The sequence below is a fragment of the Carettochelys insculpta genome, chromosome 28 (genome assembly GCF_033958435.1).
Source record: "Carettochelys insculpta isolate YL-2023 chromosome 28, ASM3395843v1, whole genome shotgun sequence".
NCBI lineage: Eukaryota > Metazoa > Chordata > Testudines > Carettochelyidae > Carettochelys > Carettochelys insculpta.
Window position 1 is genome coordinate 10,022,989 of NC_134164.1, and position 16,632 is coordinate 10,039,620.

At 44.9% G+C, this 16,632-nt stretch overlaps 1 protein-coding gene across 6 annotated transcripts in view; it reads right to left on the bottom strand.

Annotated features, from left to right (window-relative positions):
- Positions 1-514: 514 nt before the first annotated feature.
- Positions 515-16,632, bottom strand: part of TLK2 (tousled like kinase 2) — a 78,814-nt gene continuing 62,696 nt past the window's right edge. For all 6 annotated transcript variants that reach the window (XM_074979327.1, XM_074979323.1, XM_074979324.1 and 3 more), the window contains 7 exons: positions 14,306-14,397; positions 12,808-12,897; positions 10,519-10,688; positions 8,684-8,822; positions 6,614-6,725; positions 5,408-5,515; positions 515-3,169 (listed from right to left, as the gene is read on the bottom strand). In XM_074979327.1, coding sequence (XP_074835428.1) covers positions 2,996-3,169; positions 5,408-5,515; positions 6,614-6,725; positions 8,684-8,822; positions 10,519-10,688; positions 12,808-12,897; positions 14,306-14,397 — 885 coding nt within the window. In that variant the 3' untranslated portion in view covers positions 515-2,995. The remainder of the gene's footprint in view (positions 3,170-5,407; positions 5,516-6,613; positions 6,726-8,683; positions 8,823-10,518; positions 10,689-12,807; positions 12,898-14,305; positions 14,398-16,632) is intronic.

Sequence of the window (16,632 nt, forward strand, 5' to 3'; positions counted from 1 at the left end):
TGAAAGATTGAGCTCCCCTTTTGATAGAGTGTGTCCACACAGCCCCTGCTCTTTCCAAAGAACGGGCTGAGGATCAAAAATCTGATGCTATGAGGACCGCTCTTTCGAAAAAAAGGCCTGCAGTGTCTACACATGCTTTTTCCAAAAGATGCTTTCAAAAGGAGGCACATTTTGCATGTGGATGTGCCGCATGTTATTTTGAAAAAGGGCCCGATTTTCCCAAAGACCTTGCTAGCGCAGACGCGGCCTTTGTGACAACATTTTATCCTGGAGTGCCAGCTCCCACGCCTCAGTGTTGCATAGGTTAGGAAAGCAAGTCAACAGGCAAAGCTCAAGCACCTCAGTTTGGTATTGAGAGATATGGCTAGCTGGGGTGAAAGGAACCCACCTGACAGGGAACATCATCCCTGCCTTCATCCCCTTAATATATTAGTACAACCCCTAGGATGAGAGCAGAAAAAGCCCAAGCTAAGCACTGACCAAACAGCAAAATCAAAAAAGTCAAGAAATTCGGTTTCTTAAAACTTATTTTAATATCCATGTCTCATCTGTTGGGTAGAGCCAAAACAATCCGGCCTGGTTTAAGTTACAAATTCTTCATACACCTTTTTCTTTTTAAGAAGTAAATAAACACATGTGGCAATAAGGGTCTGTTACTTGAAGTGAAACCCATATTAACAACAAAAAGTGTGGCAGCTAGAATTCTACCAGGGTTCTTCACTGGATACAGCAAGTAGCACCAGAAAAGGCCAACGCTTCCCCATTCGGGTGTCACACAGCAGGAATAAATGCATCCAACACAAGACTAATCACACCCACAGAGATAGCACACACTCTATGTCCAAGAAACAACCAGACAGGGACGCAAAGAACCCTTTTAGAATTCTCCCCTCTACGTATGGAGGCCAATAACCAACTTCAGCAGACAGGATGAGAAGTCAGATCTGTCTTCCCTGATGGAGGCTGAACATGATGTCAAAGTGCTGCTTACTAAATATCTAGTTTCTAAGAGAACAGCAGGAATGGAAAGGGCTAAGCCTGTAGCGGAGGATTTAAAGATGCAGTTTTACTTAAAAATGAGTTCCAACACTACCCCGATGCAGATGAATGCATCAGACTAAAGCACAAGAGCCATTAAAAATGGGGTGGGGGGGAAGAAAGCTGCAGCAGAATTCTGGACTTCCCTGACCCTCAGGGTAATTTCAACAGACTGTTTTGCATTTCAACCAACTCCTCATTGGCTGCTGTATGGGCTAACTCTGCCTTTTGCGGAGGATGGCTTCCAGCCAGGCACACAAGTGGCAGTTCTTGCTGAAGGCACCTTCTGGAAAACAGACAGCCAGGAAAAGTAATTTCAGGTACCAAACACTCCAGAAAAAACACATTAGGACATTGAGAAGGAATCCAGAAGGCACCGTCCAGAAAGAGAGCGAAACCGAGAAGAATCTACAACGAACAAGGGAAGTTTTGTGCATGAGTCAGATTACACTACACACTTTTTTTTTTTTTTTTTTTTAAAAACACCCTAACATTGTGGTAACACTGCTCAGTCCCCTCCACTCCCAAGACAGCCCTTTTTACTGGATACTGCATCTTTAAATATTTCTGGCTAACAACTCTTGCCACATATGTTAGGAACATTCCAACCTGGCTGCCACATGTTGAAGCGCTGCTTTTTTTTTAAATATTCAGTCTTCCTTTTGGGGCGGGGGGGGGCAGCAGGCTCCCCGACACAGCAGGACACCTCTGCCCTAGTGTGGAGGTTGCCTCAAAGGGGTAACAAAAACCATCAAAAAGCCCATTGACTTTTAGAACTTACCTCCCGGGGTTTAATCCATTTGAGGCACTGCATCAGTGAATTAAAATCATTGAATCTGAAAGAGAGAAGGTGAGCTTGGGAGAACGCAGTTTCCATAGTAAATCACCTGAGGAGAGCTTACGAGTCTTCAACTTTAGGTTTTAATAAGTAACACAATGTACAATACTGCATGAGCCCAGGACAGTCAATGTAAGAGACTGAGCCTGCTTCTAACTCCCTTCCCATGTGCTGCCTGTCTTGACAATTCAAGAGATACTGTACTCACAGGACTGGAGAGCACCATGTGGACAGACCCAGCTTTATTTTAAAATCTCAGCACTTCAAATAAATTAAAAAGGGATGACTGGTAAGTGTGTGAGCAGTGAAGCAGCTGCTGGAAGGAAAATCCAACCTAGCTCCAAATGGCATGCTAAGCAGATGGCAAGAGATGCACAGAAGTGTCTTCTACCCCCAGTACCTCTCTCCCCAAGAAGGGAAAAAGGAAGTGCAAAGCTGCACTATTAGTGGAATTGACATTGCCACATGCCTGCTAATACGGGTTTCACTTTGACCAGAAAACTGTTTTCTCCCCCACCCCCCACCTGAAAAAAAGCTATTTTTCTTTAAAAAACTGAAATTAATTAGGGGTAAAACACTAACTCTAGTGCCATGAACAGGCAGGATCAACTTTTTTCCCCTCCAAAGGGCAAAGAGTCATACCATCCCCAGCTGAACCTTGGTGCTTCTAGCTTTTTCAGGAGATGTTACCTAAACTTTATGAAAAGAAAAGAACAATGTTTAAATATCAACCCTGGACTAGCCCAGTCTTTTTTCCAAAGTCCACATTCTTCCTCTGAAGCACACGTTACATCCTGGATTCCCCAAGCCTGCGTGTTCAGACGTTCACAGTACATGGAACCATATTTTTTTTCCTCCCTCGTGCAGAGCAGCCATCCTCTGTGGTCATTTACTGAATAAACCTCAAGCTTCTCCTATCCATGTGGCTTAGCCTAAGATGCCGAAGGTTTTCTTGATGTGAATTGATGTTGTCATGCTCTATGGATGGAAAATATGCAAGAGGAAAAAAAAGCACCTGGTACAGGTTTCTTGAGACCCTTGCGGCTTCCTCTTTTCCAAAGCTGTTTCTGAAAGTCTGTGTCGGTTTCTCGAGCAGTTTTTGGCCTATTATTCTGTGTCTCAGTTTGAAGAGCTGTTATTAGATGATCCAGAGGTTGATGCAATCGCGGCCCCAGCTGGGCTGCTTGTGGATACAGATTTGCGGATGTGAGGCAGCAAGTACGGGTCACAGGCTAGCTGCTGAACATCTATCCGGTCCTCCTTTCGGTAGGCTAGGCACCGTCTGATAAATGCCTGTGAATGTCCAAAAGGCAAACCAGTGTTAGGTGACTAAAGGACTTTGGGTGAGTTTTTTTTATAATAGGTCTTGGTGAACTGCACCAGACTAGGAGTTCTGGGAACTGAAATTTTTATGAAGAAGTGACACCTGGACAGTGCCAATTCTCCCCACTCCCTCCCACCCTGTGTCTTGTGCTGAGGGCCCTACCACACTCATGGCCACAAAGAAAACATGTCTTCATCCCTGTGAAATTTGGTCTCCTGTGTGCTTCTATCCTATACTGTACCAATTTCATGGGGGGGGGGCGGGGCGGGGAGAGAGAGAATGAGAGAGACCAGTGTTTCTCAAATTGGGGTTCCTGACTAAAAGAGCTGCAGGAAGGCCACAAGGTTATTGGGGGGGGGAGGGTCGCAGTAGTGTCACTTGATTTCTGCGCTACTTTCAGATCTGTGGGGACAGAGAGTTGCAACTGTTGGCCTGATGCCCAGCTCTAAAGCCAGTGCCCCACCAGCAGCTACTCAGAAGTAAGCGTGGCAATATCATACCATGCCACCATTACTTCTGTGCTGTTACTTTAAGAGCTAAGTGGCTGGAGAGTGATGATCCTGACTGAGGTCCCAGCTCTACAGGCAACAATGCAGAAGGGTGGCAATGCCATGCCATACCCTGTGATCCTTAGGTTTTGCTGCAGCTATGGCAAACCTGTCTTCGGTAGCTGCTGGCTGGGAGCCAAGCTCTGATCTCCAAGTTGCCCAGCTCTGAACTCAATGCTGCCCCCATCAGCAAGGCGGCAATAACGGCAGCAGTACTGCAACCTCCCTTACAAAAGCCTTGTGACAGTTGCAACCCCATCCCACAACTCCTGTGTGTCAGAATCCCTGCACCACCACGAAATTTCAGATTTAAAATGGGGAAATAATGCAGTTTACAGTTTTTAAAAGCCCAGGACTGTGAAATTGATCAGAATGGCCTGTGACTTCGGAAGGGCCCTACTCATGCTTAACTTTGGGGCAGAGAGGAAATGTGGGGTGCAGGAGTTCGAAGTGCCCCAGTCAGCACTTGGCCTTGATGTGAGGATGACAAGGGTGCCAACTGATGGCTAGTTTTGCTAAGTAGTCACTAGAGTCAAAAGTAACAATTTCATCCTCAGGATGACTGGCTTCTGGAGAAGACATGAGGTTTCCCGGGGGATGAAGGGCTGCAAAGGAGAGCTTTTGTGGGTGCAGAATTCTTTTCTGACCAATTATATTAGAGCTGTGGGGATTTTGCAGTAGCTTGTGTTACTAATACAAAGCTACAGATGACCTCTAATTTAAATTCAAACAACGCAGTGAGCAGCATTTCTTGGGTGGGTGACTTCTGAGTACACAGCACCAGAATAGCTTCTTGAGTGGGACGAAGCAGCAGCAAGCACGTCTCCCACAAAACCCAGAGTTCAGAATACACACCCCCACAGAACCCACTCACTGAGGTTCTAGGAGTGACCTATCTGTGTAACAGAATTGTTCTTTTCTTTCGATATTACCCAGGTCTCAATCGCTGGTGGAGGAATGCATGGTAAAGAATTAGCCTGGGTGATTGCTAAGTGATGAAGAGGGAAGCATAAGAAAGACTCTTTGCTGGGTACCTCTCTGCCGTCAGGGATGGAATCCCAGCAAAACCAGTACACCTGGAGAAAGGGTGTTGCCACATTCCAAAACAGAGCTCATTCCAGGTGTTGACAGTGACACAAGTGGTCACTGACTGCTGTTAAGTTGTAACCTGCTGAGCAGCACACCATGGAGAATTTAGGTGTGCCATCTTTCACACACCAATCACTAGCCAGCCTGGAGTTTGCTCTGATGGACAGACTTCTTCCAAAGGATCCTCAAGCACTGAACAAGTTTTGCATTAATGAAATTCAGGCATCCGTGGGGTTGGAGGGCAGCTGCCAAGCAGACAACTGTGGCACAGTGCAGAAAATCAAAGGGATCTGGGCCAATGAGACTCAGGAAATCACTCCAAGAGAATGCCCTGAGGGTGTTCAGTGTCTGTGGGCAAAACCTAAGATAATAAAAACAGCAGGAAGCTGCAAGCTCAATTCATTATTGAGAGCTGAGTGCCTCTTGTGGTTCCAGGGAACACATGTATTTCGGAGCAGAGGCTCAGACCACTGTGAGGCTCACGGATTAACTGCTGTGCAAAGTAACCCACACGGAGACCATTCAGTTTGCTGGGCAGCGACACATGGACCTGCAGCAGAGAGATTTTACCTTTGCTTCTGGCGTGACTACTGGCTTTGGAGGGAACTGCACCTCAGTAGCTTTAAGGATTGTGTTCTCCTGCAGAATGTCTTGTTGTGACTGGTTGTGGCCAAATGGCTACAAAACAAGAGGGACAACTGTTAAAGCGACAGTGTTTTCTGAAGCCTATGACAACACTGCTGTTTGGTTGGAGGAAATTCTCTCATTCAGTATCTCTTCTAGAGAAGGTGCAGAGGAACACTGATGGTGTTGCAGGTGCCACAGCTGTTTTGCTTGGCCAACTGCTCTGTCATGGTTGTTTTAAATTCAAAGAGCATGAGTTGCAACTGGTTCCACAGTATGCCCCTGTACAGAAAAGGGAGAGAACTTCATGTGCTCAGATTTGCAGCTTCAGCCCGGGTGTCAGAGGGCCAGCTCCCAACAACACTGGCAGGAGTTTCTTCTGCTCTGCCAGTGCTAACCTGGGCTTATTGTGTCTATGTGACTTAAGGCAGTGGCTCACAAGCTTTCCTGTCTACTGTACTCCTTTCAGGAGTCTGGATTGTCGTGTATACCCAAGTGCCACTGCACTTAAAACCTATTTGCTTAGAAATCAGATAAACATGAAAGTGTCACAGAAGGCTATTACTGAAAAATTGCTAATTTTCCCATTTTTACCATACACTTATAATAAATTGAAATATAACTACTGTACTTACATTTCACTGTATAGCATGCAGAGCAGTATAAACAAGCCACTGTTTGTATGAAATGTTAATTTGTACTGACTTTGCATTATTGTAGTCTGTTGTAAAACTAGGCAAATAGCTAGAGAAGCTGATGTACACCTCCTGAAAGACCTCTGTGTACCCCACATACTCTGGGGTGAGAGCCACTGAATTAAGACACTGAGCAAAATAAGCATGCTCAGACAGGGCATCTGTGACACTAAGTTACTAGCAGCTTAGAAAAGCTGGTAGAATGACATGAAGTTCTCGCTGGCTGGACAGTCACAGAGAGGGTTAGTCTGTGTTAGTCTGCATATTCACAAAACAAAAAAGCTGTTATGGAGCACTTTAAAGACTAACAAAAATAGACTAATTAGATCTAATTCCACAACTGAAGAAGTGGGCCTGCCCCATAAAAGCTCATCTGCTAATACCTGACTACTTCCTGGTTGGGTTAGTCTCCATTCCCAGGTCACCTGAAAACTCAGAACTCTCATTTCTTCCTTACCTTTCTGCCATACAGACATTGGTAGAAGATGACACCCACTGACCAGACATCAACTTTATTTGAAATCTTTGGAGGTTCTTTTCCAACCACAAAACATTCAGGTGGCAAATACCTGATTTGAACAAGTGAGAAAGGGTTGTTATTAGTACATCCAGATTTGACAGTCACTTGGTTTCAGCAGGAAAGTGAAGGAAAGCCTGTGGTTAGGGCACCCGCCTGCATCTCAGGAGATACGAGTGTGGCCTCCCACTCTGCCACAGAATTTCTGTGTGACTTTTGGGTAAGTCACTTACAGACTAGAACCTCCCGAGAAAGGCCTTGTAAGTGGAGTCTGGGATTTATTCTCAGGCTTTTCTCCACCACTATAAACATCATCCTGGCCTCAAGAACTCCTAGTGCAGTTGCCAAGCATTTTCCAGGGAGAGAGCCTAGTGACAGATTATTATCTAGACAAGGGAAATTTGCATAATGGAACACTCTGTTGTAACCACGACAGCACAATCCCCTATATGGGGGAGTGTGAACTCTGCTGTATACCAGAACAAGTGCATCTGCAGCATGCAGCTCTCACACACCTCGGTACAGAAGGAACTTGAGAATTCCCAATTCACTGACAAGTCAGCCCCGAGGATGCACCTGAACCTGTACACAGCGTGAAGCCATCTGAACTACTGGGCTAGTCACTGAAACCAGCCAAGAGTTCAGAGATTTGAAACAGTGGTTAGCGCTCAACACAAACACAACTGGCTGGCCCCAGACAATGCAGGTCGGAAGACTTCTGCTTCTCCCCACAGCTTTGCCCGGAGACATCTCCACTCAATTACCTCTCCAGAACTGGCTGCCAAGCATGCCCTATGGTGCAAATTGGAAGGCACAGTGGGGGAACAGACTAAGCAAACCACTTTTTACTTGTGACCCACTGCTTTACCCCACAGCCATTTCAGTTTTAAGAAAGCACATGCTCACACGTGAGGTGGAGTTTAGTACTTCAGATATGTGCATGTTCAGTCCATAGATATTCCCAGCACAAGCATGGAGACAATCCACAAATGAATAAAATGGTTGTAATTTTGGGTATTCTTTGTGCAAAGCCTCTGTTGCAGTGAACGCTTCACCCCCACCAGAACAGAGTTTAACTCCAGTCATGCAAGGAAGAAAAAACTTGGTTCTCTCAGCACGCATTTAGAACCTCATATTTGTTGACCAAGATCTTTTAATAACAATTTCACAATGGAAACATCCAGCCAAAATACACATTTTTGAAACTGCAATCTTAAATGGTGCATTCTTGCTCAGCCTGGTGAGTGAATTTGAGGGAACAAACCCAGAGAACACATGCAATTATAACAGATGCCTGCAAAAATTTATGGTGACATGAACAATGTTTATGTTAACCACTGTGACTAGAGACAGTGTAAATGCAACTTCTGTCTTTGCATTCAGTGGTTCTTAGTGCAGGTCCACATCGCTGAGTCAGGACTGATGCAATGCCACAATATGGTTAGTGCCATTGTACCACGGGAGGTATTGTTTTTCATGTGAAATCTGAAAGCAAAGTTCTGGCCATGTATGGCACTGACAGTGACACTGCAGGAGGGTGACTAAGTTCCAATTGGAAAATTCTTCTTAGTCTACTTGCATTTCCAAGCAAGTATGGGATTCTTCTTCACTTTGTCCTAAATTACATGAAAATGGCATTATGTGATATTAAACAGATGCCAAGTTCGACCCTGGAGTTGGCCGCATTTCAGCAGTAGCTGTACATGCAGCTTTAGTTGTTCCATCGTCGCTTTGAATACAAGGGGCTAGCGAGAGGTATAAATAGTAACCCACTGAAGACAAAAAGCCTGGCATCTGCAAAATGATCCTGTGTGCATCTAGTTTGAAAGCCTTAAGGATGCTCCCAGAGTGCTTTACAGAACTCCGCTGTAGAACAAAGGACACACCACACACAGGCTGACAAGGAAAGTGAATCCAACGTTAACTCCAGGTTTTGAGCATCAGGGATTTAACAGTTATTTCCAAGTTTTCTAGAACCCAGAGATGGTATCAGGCACATACAAAACTTACCAATAAGTACCAGCCCCCTGCGATGTCAGCTCCATACCATCAACGGAGTTGTAGCTGTCGTCATCCATGATCTTGGAAAGGCCAAAATCTGTGATCTTTATCTCTCCACATGCTGTACCATTGACTAGAAGAATGTTACCTAGAGGAGGGAAAAGATTTTTGTTCTCTATTATGGAACAAGGAGAGGGAAAAGCAGCAACAGATCTGCAATGAGCACGTAGCCTATTAAATAATGCACACATGGTACAAACATACCATGACCTGCAAAATACAGTGAGCTAAAGCAGCTGGTATGATGGAGAAGATGTTTGAGCATTCAGTGGAGTCCTCCAGAGAGGAGCCCTGTTCTCTTGAACACACTAAGTGCCCAACACCTACACTCCCATCCTTAAATGGGTCTCTTGACACTTATTTCTCCTCCTGGGTCCCTATTTTTGGCTCTCCACCCTGGCCATCCAATACAACTCTTTTCTCCTTGCTGGTTTCTGGCTGGAGGGAGAGGCCACAACTACCAGGGAGACTGGTCATGTTGGGAGGGCAGGTTAAGGACAGGAGAGAGCTCCTTGGGAGGGATTACACAGACATGAACACATACACAGCTGTGACTCATTCCATCCGGAAGTCCTAATTTGCCTTGGTTTCTCAGCAGGAAGAAAAATCTCTCTGCTGTAACACAGAGCCCCCTAGTGGTTTCCAAAATAATGGTAAAATAGTCAATTTTTAGCAAGATCTGTTTAACAATCAGCTCTTTCTAAGGATTAAATAAAACAGCAGCACAACTTTCCAGCAGATTATACAGCTTAATCCGCAACAAAACTATGACCTTTCAAAGCACCACAGATCAGATAGGATTTCAACAAATTTTAGGGACAGCCCTGCCATGTGTTCAAGCAGTCTCTACTAAATGGTTATTTGTAAAGACTGAGACCAGAAACTGTGCCCCACAAATAAATCAGTGCAATTGTGCCATCTACTGAACATCATAAACCAACGCAAGAAACCATGTCAGATTTAGGATGCACAGTGCCAGTGAAATGTTACCAATCCACAGAACTGCCTAGATTTTACTGGGTTTAAAAAAAGATATATAGTGCTAGGCAGCATATGCCAAACCCAGCAGATTAGGCTACAGGGAAGTTTTGCTTTCGGCTGCATAATCTAAGAGATGGGAGCTGCCTGATGAGGTCGGGGGGGACGGGACACTTCTGATTTGCTAGGCACCGGAAGGCCAGACCTGTGAGAACACTTTCTGCCCTGCTACATACTGCTATGGGGACCCAGGAAAGCAACAGATGAACCAGTTTTTCCAATGATCAGAGGGGGGTAGCCATGTTAGTCTGTATCCGCAAAAACAAGAAGTCTTGTGGCACTTTAGAACAGATATTTTGGAGCATAAGCTTTCGTGGGCAAGGACCTGCTTGTCAGATAAGGTTTTTCAAGGTAGTCTTTGATGATGTTTACTGAGCATCATGAACAAAATGTGGAATGAGCTGGCCATCTAAATAAAGGAAGATATAGCACAGGAAAGCAAAGGACAACCAGGCCATAGAAACCAAGTACTGACACGTGATGGCACAAGAGGTTGCCCAAAAAAGGTGGCTCATTTCTGGAATTTTGCTACCTCTTAACGCTGCAATGCTGGGAACTGACACATTTGCAGAGCAAAACCAAGCATTTCAGTCCCTTCCAAGACCCGAACTAAGTTCTTGGCTATGGAATGGGTCCCAGTAGGCCTAATCTCGTCCCTGGCTTTAGTCAGTAGCATCAGTTCCTTAGCGGTCTGGAGAGATTACTAACAGGAAGAAAGAGGGTAAGCATTCTGGCTCATAACATACCTGGTTTAAGGTCATAGTGTATGATGGGCGGTTTGATTTCATTTAAGTATTTTAAAGCATTCACAATCTGCATGATAATGGATCGTGCCTCTTTTTCAGACATTAATTTGTGCTGTTTCAGGTAGAAGTCCAAATCATTTCCCTCACAGTATTCTAACACTGTACAAAACCTGAAAGCAAGAGAATAAATCATCAAAAGTAAGTCCCCTAAGAGAAACAGCAACATTTTGTGTTTAATTTCCTGTGCAAATCTCCTCAACAAGGTCATTCCCTACAAACATGTACATATTAAGATGCGCCACCACAGACATACAGGCAATAGCTTTGGATCTACAGACAGCCAAGTCTGACATCTATTTCTATCAGAACAGATTTTTTTTCAGGCAAAGTAATAGGTCTGCCTTAGAAACAGCTAGTCTTCTTGTACATGTGTTTTAATTAGGGAACGTTCCCTGTGGCATCTCACTAGCGCACTGGATTGTGCCAGAATTAAGATCTGCTGAATAATGGGTATAAAAAAGCAGAAAAATGTGTGTGTGCCTAAGGGTGTGCCTAGGCTAGTTAGAGAGGGGATACAGAATTAATACTTCAGAAAAGTGAAATAAACTCCTTTGTAGACATCTACCTAACCTTTTGCCCAAAGGGCTACACAAGCTTTGACTTCACATAGTCCATTAGCATGTGACAAACTTGGGTGTAGATATACTTCCCACTGCAGTGCGCTAAAAGTTCACTATCATCATCGTAGAATCCTAGGGCTGGAAGGGACCTCAGGAGGTCATCTGGTCCAGTTCCCTGCCTAAAGCAGCTCCAACCCCAACTAAATCATCCCAGCCAGGGATTTGTGAAGCCAGAACTTAAAAACCACTGGAGATGGAGATTCCACCACCTGTCTCGGTAACCCATTCCAGTGCTTCAACAGCCCCTGGTGAAATACTTTTTCCTAATATCCAACCCACACCTCTCCCTCTGTTAACTTCAGACAATTGCCCCTTGTTCTGTCATTGGTCACCACTCTCTTTCGCATACTAGGTCAGAGATCAGTAGGTAAAGTGCACTAGTAGAGCAACAGGGTCTACAAGGACAGTTTGTGCACAGCAGGTTGGAGGGCTGTACCCTTGCACCCAAGCTTGGCACGCGCAGTGCTGCTGTACAGACACACCTCTATGGCTGGCTTACACTCTGAAGCATGAGGGTCTCATACATTTTTATCCACTGTTTTGTAACTGGGGTTGTTTTTCAGCCACGTAAATGATTCATCCCTTTGCGACTCCCAACCACATGTTCAGACGATACTCTGTGGTGCCAAGATCCAGTGTGTAAAATGGGGGTGAGCAAACTTTTCACATTGGGTGCCCCTTTCCATCCCTGCAATTAGCTGAGGCCCCCAACCTGTCTAATGTCATCCAAACCAATGGAAATTTCACTTATGTTCGTATTAAAAACCTTTCAGCATATAAGAAAATAAGTATGTAGAATGTAAAATCTTTGTTAATCAGCATATAAATGTGACTATACATACATAAAAACAGTAACATTAATTTTTTAATGAAACAGAGAGTGCTTTTATATAAACACTATCTTAATGTTTCAAGATAAACACTTAAAACCCACCCTCCAGCATGGGGGGTCGGTGGGGGAACAAAACAAAAAGCAAAAAAACAACTACCGGCTGTTTTAAGAGCCCATGCTACACCCCAACTCCCCACACCTGGCACAGTTAAACAAAAGAACCAAAAAAGTGAAGTGTAATCACACTTAAAAAAAACCCAAAACACAAACCAACAAAAAACCTTAAACTGTCCTGGAAGCTGAACAAAGGGGCTGTCCCTGTAGAAGCTCACGCCCACTCAGCTGCCTCTGCCACACATGCCTCCCAGCTTGCTCAGGCTGCAAGACCAGAAATGATTCTGGCACTCCTAGGGGACGGTGGTTCCGTAGAGGGCAGGAGGGCGGGCAGCACAGGTCAGCCTAGCTCAGGAGGCTGCTAAGGCACCCAGGGGGTGGCAGGTAGAGGAAGAGGGAGGGAAGAGAAAAGAGGAGAGGAGAAAGGGAGGATGGATTGGAGGACTAAGCCGGCACTCTGCTGACAAAGGCAGAAAGGCAGCACTGCTAAGCTGACAAAGGCTGCAGGAGGCAGCAGAGAGCCCCCAGGTTGTGCACCCTTGGTGTAAAGTAGTGACCCATCCTGAGTCCAGAGTCACTGAACTTTGCTGGAAAGCTTTTGACTAAACACTTTGTAGTGAACTGGTCAAATGCAGTGCAAAGATGCAACACCCCATCACTTACGAGTCAGTATCCAGAGAGAAATAGTCATAGAGTTTAACTATTCGAGGATGATCCAGTTCTTTGTGAATTCTGTACTCTCTGCAGGCATGTCTGAAAGGCAAGACTCAGCATTAGCAACAGAGGTTTTACTACAGGTTCTGCAATAAGTCCCATATAGCAATCTTTGAATAGCGCTCAGTATTCCAGTCAAATGACAGCTTATTAATACAATTAAAAAAGTATTCAATATTCTAGGAAACGAGGGTATGCAAATTTTTGAAAGCACACTCCCAGTGTGCATGTCTGGGGTGTTCAGAATGAGTCTAGGGCTTTTGTTCACTGCATAAATGAGGCCAAGAGATTATAGAGCAGAGATATCCCCTGATTAGGGTACAAGAAAACTTGCAGAAGCACTGCTTGTCCAGACCCTAGCAATGCACTTATTTTGCAAGCATCCACTCATTTCTTGTGCTCATTTCAGACATTTCTAAGGTGACATTTTGTGGACAGATACCAAGGCGTGAGGAAATAGCTTCACTCCCATTGGAGGGGAGCATTCATAGTTTCACAGATTGAGGTCAGACTAGATGTGGTCATCTACTCTGGCCTCCTGTATAACACAGGCCAGGAAACTTTTGACACCATTTCTAAAGTAAACCTTTACGGAAAGCATCCAATATTGGTTTAAAAATGGAGACAGAGGAACCACCACAACCCTCTAAGTTTTTCCAGTGTTCATTACTCTTATTTTCAAAAATGTACCCCTTATTTCCAGCCTGACTTTCTCTAGCTTCAACTTCCAGCCACCGGATCAGATTTTTCCCCACCCTCCTTTGTACTAAAAACCCTATTATTAAATATTTGCTCCTCAGGTAGACACTTGCAGATTAAGTATCGGAGGGGTAGCCGTGTTACTGTGCATCTGATGAAGTGAGTCTGTGCTCACAAAAGCTCATGCTCAAAACTTTTCTGTTAGTCTATAAGGTGCCACAGGACCCGTCGTTGCTGTTGCAGATTAAGTCACTCATTAATAGTCTCTCTGTTAAGCTAAATAGATTGGGCTCCCTGGGTCTATCACAATATGGGGACATTTCTAATATTTTAATCATTCTCATGGCTCTTCTCTGAACTCTCTCCAATCTGTCAGCATCCTTCTAGAATTGTGGACAGCAGACCTGGACATAGTTGTCTAGCAGTGATTGCACCACTGCCAAATGCAGAGGTAAAATAACCTCTCTCCTCATACTTGAGATTCCCACTTATGCATCCCAGAATCACATTGGCTCTTTTGGCCCCAGCATCACATTGAAAGCCCACGTTCATCTGATTATCTACCAGGAACCCCCAAGCCTTCTTTAGGATCACAGCTTCCCAGGAAGCATGACATACGTTCTTTGTTCCTAGAGCTATAACTTGACATTTAGCCATATTAAAATGCATATTCTAGACTGTAGAACAATTAATTGCTGCTTTTTCCCTACCTAGTAAACCAGCCCCCGTGCTTTAGACCATCACTTACTTGTGATAATTTTCTTTCTTCTCATCTCTCCAGTTTTTATTTAACTGGTGAATTTTCACAGCTACATATCTCTGCTCTGTTAAATCAAATGCCTACAAATAAAAGCAAGCATCAGTAGAATAGAAACATCAAATGAATACTACAAGCATGAACAAGAGATTCCATACCAGTGTGTCAATGCAAAGAGAAGAGTACATGTTGATAAGCTGAAGTTACTGTCACTAATGCTATCAACTACTCAACACGAGTCCATCCTTTAATTCCTCTGTCAATAAGGCAGCCAATTAGTGTCAGACAATTTGTGATTTCGGTACACTAATCTGCCCACTAGACTGAGCGCATCAATCACTTCACATAGGCCAAACAGCCAACAGAAAGCAACTGCCTACATTTGATTTGAACTGACAACAAAAACTCTCTACCATGATGCCTTGAGTCACTGAAGTCACTTCTTGTGCTTCGTTTTAAAAAAATGCTGAGGACATATATTAGTTTAACACAAACTGCCAGCTGTTACATCTCTATATATAACAAGTTTCAATCAATTTGTGGTTGGAAAGCCAAATGGCTTAGCTGAATCACAGCTCATGCTAAATTTTTTTTAGCACTTTTGGTCTCAAAGTGCAGTCCAACACACACAAACCCAGGAACTGTGTGACTGGATCTTGGCAACGTTCCATCAACTTAAGGATCCCACCTTTCCAGTAGTTGGCACCAGACGCTTTGGCGCACAGATGAAAACATCCCATTGCATGCAGATATGTGATAATCATACTCCCACCCAATCTTGTTATAGCCCCTAATGTTAGCGATCACCCTAAATCCTGAAACATGAGGTTCAATTTCCCCTTTCAAACTCAATACTATTATGGCTCTAGTCAGTAGATATGGGTTGGGAGACCTCAGGAGATCATCTAGCCCACCCCAACTAAATCAACCCAACCTGTGCTTTGTCCAGCCCGGCCTCAAAAACCTCTATGGATGGATATTCCAACACCTCCCTATGCAACTCATTCCAGTGCTTCACCAGGTCCCAGTGAAATAGTTTTTCCTAATATCCAACCTACATCTCCCACTTTTTTGTTCCAGCTTTCCATCCCACTCCCAGCTCATGGCCACCATTGGCTACTCATTACCCATACCTGATAATACACAATAATAATGTACAGTTATATTCTAGTTTAATCAATTTAATTCTAACAGTCTATGAACTACTGAGTCCACATGGAGGATGCTTGGGGAAACAAATACTTTCAATTTATTTAAAATTAATCTCTTTCTCTCTCCAATTAGTGGTAGTCTAAGTCTCACGGGTCTTGATCTTGCAAAACATCACCATGTAAAGTGAAGTTACTCACTTGTAGTAACGAGATGTGTCCCCATGGGTGCTCCACAGCAGGTGTCGGGCTCGCCCGGCGCCGCAGATTAGAATTCTTCTAGCAGTCTCCTGTGGATCGCGCATGCGCCGATGCGCGCCACTCCCTTGCGCGCCCTAGGTCATATGCACGATCCGGTCCCCACCAGTTCCTTGACCAACCGCCTCGGAAGCTCCTGAAAAACACCGGACAGAGATCTGAAGCGGGGAGGATGGGCGGGTAGTGGAGCACCCATGGGGACACATCTCGAAGAACCATCGTTACTACAAGTGAGTAACTTCTCTTTCTTCTTCGAGTGGTCCCCGTGGGTGCTCCACAGTAGGTGACTGCCCAGCAGTAACCCCAAGTAAAGAGGTGGGTACTCCATTCATGTGCAGCTTGCCCCCGAGAGAACTGCTATCAACAGACGGGTATCCTCATCGAATACCCGATGCAGGGCATAATGCCTGGCAAAGGTGTCATAGGATGACCAAGTTGCCGCTCGACAAATGTCTTTCAACGCGATTCCCTTGAAGAAGGCCGTTGATGCCGCCACCGCTCTGGTGGAGTGAGCCCTAGGTGGGGCTAGCAAAGGGGTCTTTCGAAGCTCATAGCACAGTTTTATACAGGACACAATCTGCTTTGAAATTCTCTGGGAAGAGAGGCCTTCCCCTTTCGACCTGGGAGCGAGACACACCAGAAGCCTGTCCATTTTCCGGAAGGACTTAGTTCTGTCTATGTAAAAGGCCAACGCCCTCCTCACATCTAGGAGATGCAGGCGCGCCTCCTTGCTGGAGCTGTGAGGCTTCGGGTAAAACAAGGGTAATACTATTGGTTTGTTAATGTGGAACTCCAAGGAAACTTTCGGAACAAAGGCTGGGTGTAACCGTAAGATCACCGCCTCCTTTGAGAATACTGTGCAGCGCGGCGTTGCCATCGCTGCTGCGAGTTTGCTCACCCTGCGGGCTGATG